This window comes from Lolium rigidum, chromosome 1 (assembly GCF_022539505.1).
Source record: "Lolium rigidum isolate FL_2022 chromosome 1, APGP_CSIRO_Lrig_0.1, whole genome shotgun sequence".
Lineage (NCBI taxonomy): Eukaryota > Viridiplantae > Streptophyta > Magnoliopsida > Poales > Poaceae > Lolium > Lolium rigidum.
The window spans coordinates 323,521,669-323,534,640 of NC_061508.1; the positions used below are offsets into that span (position 1 = coordinate 323,521,669).

Consider the following 12,972-nt stretch of genomic DNA (forward strand, 5'->3'; position numbering starts at 1 on the left):
CGAGAAGATCGTCGATGAGTGCCTTCCCCACTACCACGCCATCACCAGGGTGGCGGTGGTGGACGGCCGCTCCACGTCGTCCTTCTTGCTCGACAAGTGGCTGCTTGGCGAGCCGCTTGCGACGCGCTTCCCCGCCCTTTTCTCCCACAGCACCCGCCGGCACGCCACCGTGGCCTCTATGGTCACCCTGGGCCTGGAGCTACAGGCTCGCCACACTGCTGTTGCGGAGACGGAGCTCCACATGGTCCGCTGCCTCATCAACTGCACCTCGCTCCAGGGTGGCCCTGATCGACGTTCCATCGACTCTCCTTCGGCGCCCCGCTTTTGCTCACGTGAGGCCTGCCGCTCCCTCACGTCGGCATGCCCGCCCGATGTTTCCGCTTGTGTGTCCTGGCCCCTCAGGATCCCTACGAAGATCAAGATCTTCGTGTACTTGGCTAACATCGGCCGCTTGAGCACGCGCACAAACCTCTTCCACAAGAGCTGCGCCCCCTCCGACATGTGTTGCATGTGGACATACATGCACTTATTCTTCGACTGCCACCTCTCTGCGGCGACTTGGTCCCGTCTGGACGTCCCAATCCTAGCGGGAAGCTTCTCCAAGATCTTCAGGCTCCCCCTTGTCCCTGCCAGCACTTGGCGTGTTGGGACTGTGGCGATTCTCTGGTCCACCTGGAAGTCCCACAACGACCTCATCTTCAATGGCGAGACCCACTCCACGAGTTCGACGCCGAGGAGGGTGTGCGATGACCTCTCCCTTTGGCGGTGGCGACTCCGCCTCACCGACCGAGCGCCCCTCGACGTGTTGCGGTCCTTCATCCTCTCTCGTGTTGTGGTATGACTTTCTCTCTCCCCTCCCCCCATGTTTCTCTCATCTTGTATTCTTGTATATACATACCGGCTGCTTGGCCTTTTTGGGTAATAATAACAAGCGCTGGGGTTTGTCCCCCGTCCACCTCAAAAAAAAAAAATTGTCTAAAATTTGTCTAAATTCGGATGTATGACACTTTTGGTGGAACTAAGGGAGTACATTAATATATACCCAACATTATGCTGCTAGGTCAGTGCTAAGAACGATCCAATATGAAAATGAGATCCGTGTCGCATAAAGAACAAGAAGATTTCGATCGGATGAATATCAATGTTGACTATAAAATATGCTACTTTTGCTAGTTATCATCGGACTTGTGTGTGATCGTGGAGTAACATACATAGTCTTCGCAATTTGACTCATGTGCGAAGCGGACCAAGTATATGATACACTATTCTCAAAAAAGAGAGTATATTGATGCGCTGACGTTCCTTTGTGGAGGTGAGCCGCTAGTTGTTGTAGAAGGAATTTTTATAGCGTGCACACATGCATGGACGAGAATGAAGGTAAACCCCGGCAGATCAACCGACGTCAATGTATGTTGATCTTAGGGCATGTACAATGGTAGAGAAGGCATGCCTTCCCTTATGCCGCCACATCATCTAGAGATGACAATAGATATAAGTCATACAATGCGTTATCTCTTATAGCCTTCCCTGACAATTAATGGTAATCAATTAAAATTGGTAGGAAATTACGTTGCTAAGGGAAGACATGTCGTACAATGGAGAAAATGTCTTTTCTCTTAGCTAAGGGAAGGCTGATGTCACCCCATTGTACGTGCCCTTACGTACTTTGTATTTCCACACAGCACTCCTTTCCACACAGCACTCCTCGACGTGGCACTCCTCAGCGCTACACTGACCCGAGTGACAAAATGCATGCCCAAACTCGACCGGTCGACCAAGCTACAGGTAGCGGGTCAGTAGTGGCGGAAACACCTATGACGCGAACTTACGGGTCACTTATTCTTCTCGTATGTAGCTTAACAGAGGGGATGTCATTGCCGCTGCTACCACTTGTTCTTCTTCTTCATCATCGCTACCTTGTTCTTTATCAGATCGACACATAAAGAGCTTAATGAAGCCGATGTCGTCCTACCACCTTGTTCTTCTTCATCCTGAATTTCTATCACTGATAGTGCCATATCATGTGCAACCACAACCCTAATAGATAAAGAGCACGTGATTTACTACTCCAGAATCATAGAAAACAATTATGATGTAAATGACTACAACATGGATATAGCTAAGGTCACAATGAGGGAATCATCTTACTATTAGACAATAAAAGAAAAAAAAAACAAGAAGAACAGTAAATACTGATTACCTTCCTGACTCATTGAAACATGCGAGACCATCAACCCGTGAAGGGCTCCCAATGGCAAGTATTCTCTTGAGCCTGGGGAATGTGAAGCAGTCACTAAGATACCATAAGAATTAAATATATCACATGGAAAAAAATTGTTTGCAAGCAAAGCTTGTCAAACATGCACTCATTGTAACATTCAGTAACACAGTCATGATACTAGTATTAGTTCAAATATGTGCAGTGAGGTGTAAGGAAGAAAACTTCTAAAGGGGTTATGAGGCATTTTTCATAATAACGTACTCTGGTGATTACCTGAAAGTAATGGAGTTCCACAAGTGAACATGGCCATGTTCTGTACCTGTTACTAGAACTGGAAGTGTGGGATGGGAAAGGACATACATAACTGCAGAGTTATGAGGTAGTGTACCGGCACACTCTTTCTTGTGCATGTCCCATACCTTGTTAGAAAAATAAGGCACACATTATTATAATGTTATAAACGAAGTGTATAAATATTCTTTTGAATGAAATAGAATACCTTGGCAGTCTTGTCCCCTGAGCCAGTAATCAAATACTGCTGACCATCACGTGTGAAGAAATCCAGGGAATACACGCAGCTAGAATGCCCATATAGAGTATACTTGGAATTGGGAGAATCAAGACTCCAAACCTGAACACCAGTCGTAAGAGCTTGCAATCAAGGCATGGTAGAAAACGATGCATACTCCATCTTCATTACGTCAAATTTTCCTTCGCGGAGAAAGAAGAGAGAAAAAGCAAAACCTTTATTGTGCAATCTCGAGATGCACTAGCAAAACTGTTGTGGTCCTTTGGGTTAAATGCAACTGCACAGACAGAGCCTGAGTGTTCCTGAAAAGTTCGCATGCATTTCCAGCCGAACCATCCCCCGTCCCAGTCCCAAAGCTTTATTCCAGTAGTACATGCTGACAACACAAATGACTTGGTTGGATGAATGGCTAGTGACTGCACTTCATCACCCGCTTTGAAACTCGTCGTTTCTTGCATTTCCTTTTTATAATTGTACACACAGATGAAACCATCGGTAGTTCCAACCACAAGCCATCCGTTACGTGCAATAAATTTAAAAGACCGAACTGCAGTATGTGCCTCTTTGATTTTAATAGAACCCACATATTTCTGCCAGTAGATATAAACGAGTCTTCTGTTAGTCCAACGTAAACCAAATAATTGTACATTTTTTTCAATGCAAATTGAGCTTTTTGTGACGACAATTTGCATTACCCAGGGTAGTTATAACACTACTAACTGAAAATGGTTGCGGTGGTTTCCCCTGAAATGTACGGTAAAAAGCAATTCTAGAACTACCATGAGCAGAGGAGGCTTTAAGGGCATGTACAATGATCCAATATCAGCTGTCTATAAGAGCATCCACGTAAGATTTTGGTTGAGGTGGAGGTGGAAAAACGAGGAGAGAGACCCAGGTCGTCTGCAACTCGGCAGATGCTCGATAGGCGTGAAAAGCGCTCCCTATCGACGGTTGTTTCCTCGTTATACCATAGGCTGTCGGTACTAGTAGTGTACAACTTCTCAATCGTGCTCCATGAACTCAGTCGTCAGTTGCTTTTACAGACACCTGAAAATACAGCCCCACTGTACAAGCAGTCTACAGAACCATCTATAGATGATCTGGAGGGTGCTACAGTCGATGGCTGTCTAAACTATTGAACATGACCTAATAGCTGCAAAAAGAAGTTCAATACTTCTGACATAGGTTTATGTTATGGCTTCCGTCTACCATAAACAACCATAGGTTTTTCTTGGTACTTGGCAATCAAGAGATAGTATTGAATAACTGCTGAGACAGTATGGAGTAACTTGCCTGCGTGTCACAGTTCCATATGTAAACATACCCAGTATAAACAGCTGTTGCAATCCTGTACAAAGAGAAGGTATTTAGTGCGGGATAATCGCATACAATGCACTCACTTGAAAACAGAGCTACTAATATCTGATTGCTCATTGTACGCTACACACTCACAATGGCTCAGTCTGATTTGCATCCACGGACTCGGTCATACGTCCAAATGTGGAATAATCTACCATCGATATGATCTGACCAAACAAAATTCTTGTCAACATTAGAAAAACCACCTCAAAGATACAAAATCCAGGGAAGAAAAAAGAAGCAAAACCATGCCTTTATTGAAGGTGGGATTGGCTGCTACATCGTCCATGCATGAAACGAAAGGAAGCATTAGTACATATCAACTCATCCTTGAAGCAGCATTATTTCAATTCAATGCCACGACACAATCAACCAAAAAAAATGAATTTAGCTGGGACATCTTTCTCGATAGCCTTGAATCCTCTACTATCTAATATACTAGAATATTATTAACTTTTCTCATTCACCATGGCTTTGTGAATAACTTGCTAAGATTAGAAATAGTATTGAATACTTTCTGGACTGATTGGTACAAAAAAAATTGGCAGTGTTGTTTCCTTTCAGTAAAAGCATCTCTACTCCAAAAGTACATTATTCTATACCCAACAATATGCCATTTATGACGTGGCCGAGAATAACTATTTCTAGGTCACCTCTAAGAACCATCTAATATAAAAACGAGAACCTCTAAGATCTCAATCAGACGGCTATCAATGTCGACTAGGAAATAACTATTTCTAAATTGATGAGAAATAACTATTTCTAAGTTGTTTGACCTATAATCACTAAGTACCTTGTTTCTAAATTGACGAGAAAGAAGTATTTATAGTAAGCCATACACTCCTACCTCTTTTGTTTCTATCTAAGACCAGTTATGTTTGTCATGGATTATTGGCAGGTGCTTGATTTGTAAACATACTTCACCAGTTCATCTATACATGGTTATATCAATTTTGTTCTGATACCGGCTGAAACATTCCGTTTTATTAGGTAAAACATATACTGAAGAAATCGTATTCCGTAGCATCCTATATCTTGACCAATTTCAGTAGTTCGAGCATTATTCTGGTGCACTACAAGGTATATGTACAGTTTAGTGTTCAGTGGGGCCATTACGATGGAAGACAGTACATACTCAATCATGTTTACTCTACGTGTTTAATGCAGTTTTGCCCTAACAAGGTTTGAATAATCGTGGTAACCAATACTTTAATTATCGCAAAAAACAAAGTTACTAGAACAAGCTCACCTCAAATATTGGCACTCCTCGAGGAGGCGCACAAACACATTTTAGAGTCACCTGATGCACAGTGATCCCCAACCGTTCCGCATTCTGAAAATGTTGTATGCACGTATTTTCGTCGCTAGAAGATTCGCAGTATGTACTGGTGTGCAAGATTAAATCAACATTTCTTTGTTGTGGTAGCTCCCAGTGTTTCTCCATTATCAGTACGAGAGTGTAAGTGGTCCTCGGGTCCACGACGCCAAACGTTGGCCATCTCCTTAAGAAGCACGTCTCTTCACTGCTCTTCTCTTTAAGCGCAAATGCCATTTTTTCATCTGTATTGTTTGTTATGTCAAATGAGCATGGGATAATCTTATATTTTTCAAAAAAAAACCAGAGCTCAAGCGGGTGGATGTCAAGAATCATGCTGGAGTCCGGGATTAGCTGCAAAAAAAAAGTTCACGTTGTCAACACCCCAGCATATTTCCTGCAAATTTCCTATTAATTTAATGTGTAAACATGATTGATTCTGCATGGTATTTGCCCTTTTCAACATTTGAAATGGAAATCTATTGCAAGTACAAGAAAGACAGTATACATATGCACACAACACAGCCCCACACATGTAGACATGTGTGTGTGTTGCAAAATACAGGGGAAATATCCATAAATCTCATTAAGTTATAGATATAGAAAAAGAGGACATGTTCGCTGAAAAGAATACTAGCAACTTAGCATAATTCAAAAACAATCCCGAACAAGCCCCTGCTTCGCTCCCTCCCCTGGCAACACGGGCGAGCAAAAATCCCGTCCGACCACCACCACCTACCTCCTCCTCTGCCATCGCCGGTGGGCTCCGCCGGGCAAAGCCCGCACAGAGCCAGCGGCGGCAGGACCCGTTTCTTCTCCGGCCGGCAGTGGCTTGCTCGCGGGATTGGGGAACCCACGGCGGCGGGATGCAGCTCGAGTTCCCGTGGTTGAAGGAGCAGGATGCGGCGCTGGGGACGACAACGATGGAGGCCGCGGTGGAGGAGTCTTGCGGCGGCCTGGCAGGCGGCGGCAATGCGGGCCCGGTCTGGCTCGGCTTGGGCCGGGTGGGCTACGGTTGCTGTTGCTAGGCGGCTGTCTTTGCTGCTGGGCGGTTGGACCTGGTGCTGGAGGAGGCAGGCCCTGCGTCTGGCGGAGCGGGAGCAGCAGTCTCAGCCAGGTTCAAGGGCGAGGATGCATGGGCGGACACGTGGAGGCCCTCTGCTGTGCGGAGATGCAGGGGCGGGCGCAAGGAGGCCCTATGCTGAGAGGAGATGCAGGGGGTGGTGGCTGCTGGTTTGGGGAGGTCCTCCTACGGCTGGCATGCTTCTGATGCGGGCGAGGATGCTGGGGCGTCGGCCCCGGAGCAGCGACTGTAGCTTTGGGCACGCCCAGGCAGGGCATTCGCCGCTGCGTAAGCTGCAGCGGTGGAGTTTCGATCCCGACCAACGCAAGTGGCTTCAAATTCTCCGGATAAAAACCTAAGATTCATCGGGAGCACGCGGCGGTGATGGAAGCGTCACTACCTTGTTGGAGGCGTCGCCTTGAATCTCTTGACCTTTGCGGTGTGACGGGTTCGCCGCGGTTGGTTGTTGGCTCTGTGGTTGAGGGTAGCAGACACGGGGGCGCAGGCTGTGGAAGGTGGTTGGGTGTCCAGACGGCGGCCTTGAATCTCTTTGTAGTGATGGTCCTATGGGGCTGCAGTAGTTTGGAGACAGCAGCAGCTTGTCTACGAATCTCTTTCAAGTGTAAGCGGCCGTGTATTCTGGGCTTGGTGTGCTATCAGGGAGAAGTCTGACTCCTGTACTGTTACGCCGCTCAATATAACTAGTGTTAGTGCTTCTCTGAGAAACTACTTGAGAAATTGGCTCGATGATGGTGGAGAAGAATAGGACAAATCTAATCTTGACTGCAGAAGGATCAACCTAGGTGATTCAAATCTCAGACAGAGAGCTAGAAAATTGGAGATAATTTATAAGTGCAGAAAAAGAAGCTTAAGCTAGTCTAATCTACATATTATAGGATTACTACAATGTAAATTATATTATAGTATTAAATCATTACATAATTAACTCACAATATTTTTCAATTACTGGTACTTGACTACAAACAAAGAAAATTTGCGCTGACCACTAATCAGATACTCATTTTTGGCAAGTTAGTATTATTAGTTGGCTCACCTCACTGGTTTTGTCACTTGATTGCTGTGGCTCACTAGACTCCTTTGCTGCCTCTTGATGAGTCTGACTGCTAGTGCTTGACGTCCACAACGGCGTTGGCAGCAAACAATCCTGGGATTTCTTCACTTCCCCCACTGTATCACCTGTCTTAATGTTGGACATGTCTTCAGTGATACTGTGCAGTATGTGTTCGTTGCTTGCATTAGTGTCTAGAACCTGCGACTTGTCCATGCACTGCATTTCTGAAGGCAACTCTTTGCTCACTTCCACCTATGTAATACGGACACAACAAGTGAGACATTTCAACAAATGAAATTAAGATTCATTTAAGTAAGTTACTTTTTTATTTGATATTTGTGAATCTGCATTGTTTTTCATAGCAAGATAAAGATGGAACATGATACAGTATGAAATAGACATACAAGAACTGTTTAGTGTAAAGTCTTCCTGTAAAATATTTTCATAAGATTAGTTAGGAGATCATATAAAATACTAATCATACCTTGTCTACTGCGTTAAGCACTTGAATTACATCCTTCACTGTAGGTCTTTTCTCCATACCAGGGTCCACACATTTTAAGGCTATGCTGATACATTCCTTTACTTGCTGGATATATTTTTCCATTGATATAAACTTCACTCTGGATTCAAATTTATACCTCCAACTACCAAGTACCTACATATTTGCAACCACTCAGATAGAATGATGGGACATATGCAAAGGCTGGATTAATTCAACATACTTCCTCCGTGAAATGCTGGCAAGATGTAGCAGTACTCTCAGGACTATCGAGCTGGAAATTTGGATATTCCCTACGCCCTGTGACTATCTCTATTATTATAACACCCAGGCTGAAGATGTCTGCCCTCTTAGTGATTAGGCCTTGGTTTATGTATTCGGGTGCCATATATCCGCTGTAACAGAAATTTTATGTAAGAAGCACTACAAATGTAAACAAGCAGCTGAGAAAAGGAAAAACAATATAGGTGCAAGCGATGTAGCTTACCGTGTTCCCGCACGATTATCAGTGAAAACTTTTGATTGTTGCTCCCTAAAGAGCCGTGATAGACCAAAATCCGCAATTTTAGGATTCATATTAGAGTCCATCAATATATTTTCAGGCTTAAGGTCTAAATGAATGATACGACATTCCTCATGAAGGAAATACAAACCGTTGCAAATCCCAATGATTATCTTGTATCTAATATTCCACTCAAGGTCCAAAGATCTATCTGTAGAGGTTGACAAACAAAAGAAAAGAAATTATGAACACATTCAGAATTAATATTTTGAGTGTGTTTCCTTCCTATAAAAAGATATGCCGATATAACATCCCATAACAAAAGATGCCTCGTCTCTCCATGTCATCTTCTCTCCATTTGTATATGGTGAAATTGTGCCACCTGATAGTGGTGAAATAAAATTCTATGTAGTTTTTATTGTACCAATATATAGACCGGTCGCCCTTAGGCGAGTAGCTAACATAAATATTGTTCTAACGAAGTGTCTTAAGAAATGACACATAGAGAGAAATAAACAATGTATAGTCTGTTCATTGACGGTACCAGCAATATGTCTGTCGAGGCTTTTGTTGGATACATATTCGAAGCAGAGCAACCTTTTCTGTATTTCAGCCAAAATATGTCTCCCACTCCCACTTGGTTGCTCAATCGCTTCCCATTTTGATTCTGCACAGTAACCTACAAACTGCACTACATTCTGGTGCTTAATCCCCATAAGAAAACTGATCTCATTCTGGAACGCCTCATGTTTTAAAAGTGTTTCGAACAGCTTCTTGACAGCAATAATTTTCCCACTCCGAAGAACTCCCTGTATTGTAAGTTAAATCTTTCATCATAACATGTACATCTGTCCTTTAGTGATCACTGCTGCTTACAGTTAATAGTGGAGATAAGAGAATTGGCCATACCTTGTAGACCACTCCATAACCACCTCTACCGAGTTCTGACTCGGTGGAAAAATCGCATGTGATTATTTTCAAAAATTCTAGTGGAAGAGACATTGGTGTTGCATTTGGATCTTGCAGTTTCTTCTCCAATTCATCATGTAAGCTAGTCATTTCTGATTACACAAAAACTATTTTAGGAAAAATAAAAGCAAGTACAAATTCTTTTAAACAGATATCATCATATAAGTTCAATTTGAGATGGTATGTACACGTGAGCTTGGAAAAACTACTCTCGTTCGATCTACTTTTTTTTTGCTCTCCAGTAAAATTCGATCCCTATAGCAGACCTCAGAGTGAATCAGTTGCTCCATGCATTTGAGGAGTTAATAAAATACCAGGTGAACCATCTACAAGATGTGGCCATTTGACCAATTATATGTGGACACTTATTTTGCAACCATTTATTTAACTTTAAGGGGCTGGGAAAGAGTGCGATGAGTGCATCTACCGATCTACGTACTTAACAAGATTATAAGTATGTGCTTATCGAATAACAGTCAAAACTCTCTTCTAAGAGAAAGGAAACAACATTAATGAATGGATATTGTTCCAAACAAACACACTAAATTCTGACATGTGGTAGTTCAGGTGAAAGGTCCTAGCTAGATCGAACAAGTGCGCGCTGTAGAATAAGAGTACATAAGAACAAAGCACAAAAGACATAAGCTCATCATCTGGTGGCAATGAATTGTATCTTCATTGGTATCACTTGTGTGCAAATTGGAGGTTTTGGCGCATCTATACATGTGTGTTGGTTCAGAGGATACTAATGAATCGCCTCGAGATGCTAATGAGTTTTGCTTAATGAAGTGCCTACAAATCAATAATTCTGCAATAGATGTATATTTTCCACTCCTTTGTTGAATACAGATCTATGCCCACAAGCTTGAACCACCGTTACCGTGGGTCTCCTTGTTAAAGCGAAAACACATATAGGATCCAAAGGAGCATCCAAAAATTCAGTACTGAAGAGTGGTTTGTTGTTCAAAAAGGAACCAACCGATAAAGAGCTGAAGCACTAACCTTTAAGATCTGTAGGGACGCTGCTAGCTTCTTGGGAGAATAACCTTCCGAACGAGAAGAGAGGATCAAGGACAGACAGGATTCAGGGTGATGAGATGAGGAGAGGTGAAGAGATGAGGAGAGGTGATGAGACTGGATTCAGTGTGATGAGATAAGTCCAGCAGAGGTCCACATCAAGAAGACCAACCAGAGTAAGAGTATACCTCACAGTTGACAACTTGACACATTGATTATTGGTTCTGCACGTGATGGCTGGCAGCTACACCCATGCTAACCACCTTAGATGAGCACTAAAATACCAGGACAACTGGGAATATCATTTCTGCTTGCCAAACCATGCCTTAACAAACGCCTCTGGTATCAGCACAAACCAGATAAACAAAAGCGTTGCATGTGAAGAAACAGTCCCTCCCCCGTCCCTGGTATTATAGTCGGTGTACAATCCTACTTTGGTTGGTATTTGACTCACTAGTCAGTACACACCAGAGGCATTGAACTACTACTAGTAGTGTATACAAACCTTAAACCGGGCTTGATCTTTCGCAGGTGGGGAGGGGACTGTGCAGGCGCTCATTCCGGCGCGCCTCCCGTCGATCTCCGCCGGAGGGATGCCAGTCGCCGTCGGCGGCGGCTGGTTTCCACGGGCCGCGGCTAAACGTCTTCGGTTGATCCACCATGGCGAGGTTGGCTTGATCCAGCGGGGCGACGGTGATGAGTGACGGACGACAACCCGCCGCCACCGCCATGGCCAGAGCACCCTCTTCTTGCTCCGGCGGTTCTTGCGTAGCTTGTCCCTATGCGGCCTGCAAATACGGGCCTGCCACTGCCATGGCCCATGGGTCTTTCATCCGTGCCGATGGAGGCACCCTCAGAAACAAAAACAAAATCTTTCCTGATAATTGCAGTATGGAGGTACCCTCAGAAACAAAAACAAAAACAAAATCAGCCAAGCATTTCCTATACACCGACCAGATCGGTTGTTACCGTGCACCCCCGCGAGCGGTATGGGCCGGCCTGGTTGGCCAATTTCGAGTTTATTTTTGTTTTCTATTTTTTTTTCGTTTTTTCTTTCTTTTTTTTCCCTTTTTCTTTTCGGTTTCTTTTTTTTTGTTTTTGTTTCTGTTCTGTTTATTTTTTTGTTCAAATTTAAAAAGTTCAAATTTAAAATTTGTTCAAATTTGAAAAATGTTCAAATCTGAAAATCGTTCAAATTTGAAATTTGTTCATAGTAACAAAATGTTCAATTTTTGAAAATTGTTTAAGCTAAAAAAATTGTTCATATTCAAAAAAAATCAGGAAATGTTCAAATTTCAAAATTGTTTAGATTTAAAAACTGTTCAAAATTTAAAACGGTTCAAATTTGAAACTGTTCAGTTAAAAAATGTTCAAATTTAAAAATTGTTCATTTTTAGAAAACTATTCAAATTTTTGTGAAATAATTTGTCTCAAAAAATTCTTTTAAAAGTTTTAGATTTTAAAAAAAGAAAATATAAACAGAAAATAAAAAATAGAAAAGAAGGAAGAAAAAAAGAAAAAGAAAAACTCACCTGATGCGATGGGCCGCGGCCTACTGAGCCACCCGAATCGTGGGGGCTGTGTGGTGTGTTGCACCCACCGATCAGGTCGGTGTATAGGCTCCCCCTAGCCAGTGGCCTACGCCTCGCTGGCATGCGTGTCCTCTTTTACATACTATCCCGTTCTAAAATAACTGTTGCGACTTTATTTAAATATAGATATATCTACAATTTAAGTATGTCTAGTTAATATTTAGATAACTTATTTCGAAAGAAAGTTAGTACGTGCTTGCACCTGGAATCAGCACCATAGACAAAGTCTTACATCCAACCAAACCGACTCACGCCGCACATGCGGAGCACATAACCAGACCTATTACTATAAAGCCAAAGTCGAGTGCTAACTGATGCTGGCGCGCAGCTTACGTGCCCGTTGGGAACCCCAAGAGGAAGGTGTGATGCGTACAACGGCAAGTTTTTCCTCAGTAAGAAACCAAGGTTTATCGAACCAGTAGGAGCCAAGAAGCACGTTGAAGGTTGATGGTGGCGGAGTGTAGTGCGGCGCAACACCAGGGATTCCGGCACCAACGTGGAACCCGCACAACACAACCAAAGTACTTTATCCCAACGTAACAGTTGAGGTTGTCAATCTCACCGGCTTGTTGTAACAAAGGATTAGATGTATAGTGTGGATGATGATGTTTGCAAGAGAACAAGAGAACGAGTATTGCAAGAGATTGTATTCGATGTAAAAAATGGACCGGGGTCCACAGCTCACTAGTGGTGTCTCTCCCATAAGAATAAGCATGTTGGGTGAACAAATTACAGCTTGGGCAATTGACAAATAAAGAGGGCATGACCATGCACATACATGTTATGATGAGTAGTGTGAGATTTAATTGGGCATTACGACAAAGTACATAG

General features: G+C 43.2%; 1 protein-coding gene across 2 annotated transcripts; it reads right to left on the reverse strand.

Annotated features, from left to right (window-relative positions):
- Positions 1-1,258: 1,258 nt before the first annotated feature.
- On the reverse strand, positions 1,259-10,824 carry LOC124698751. Of its 2 annotated transcripts, none has more exons than XM_047231191.1 (16): positions 10,535-10,824; positions 9,473-9,624; positions 9,108-9,372; positions 8,549-8,774; positions 8,285-8,456; positions 8,044-8,217; positions 7,542-7,811; positions 5,359-5,778; positions 4,362-4,385; positions 4,203-4,276; positions 4,044-4,098; positions 2,966-3,340; positions 2,721-2,852; positions 2,495-2,640; positions 2,201-2,272; positions 1,259-2,037 (listed from the first exon to the last, which is right to left on the reverse strand). In XM_047231191.1, exons 2-16 carry the CDS (start codon positions 9,620-9,622, stop codon positions 1,884-1,886), a joined length of 2,709 nt encoding a protein of 902 aa, XP_047087147.1. In that variant the 5' UTR covers positions 9,623-9,624; positions 10,535-10,824; the 3' UTR covers positions 1,259-1,883. The 2 variants fall into 2 exon arrangements, with proteins under 2 accessions (XP_047087147.1, XP_047087152.1); XM_047231196.1 differs by having other exon boundaries at positions 4,362-4,382; positions 10,535-10,823.
- Between the last annotated feature and the right edge of the window lie 2,148 nt (positions 10,825-12,972).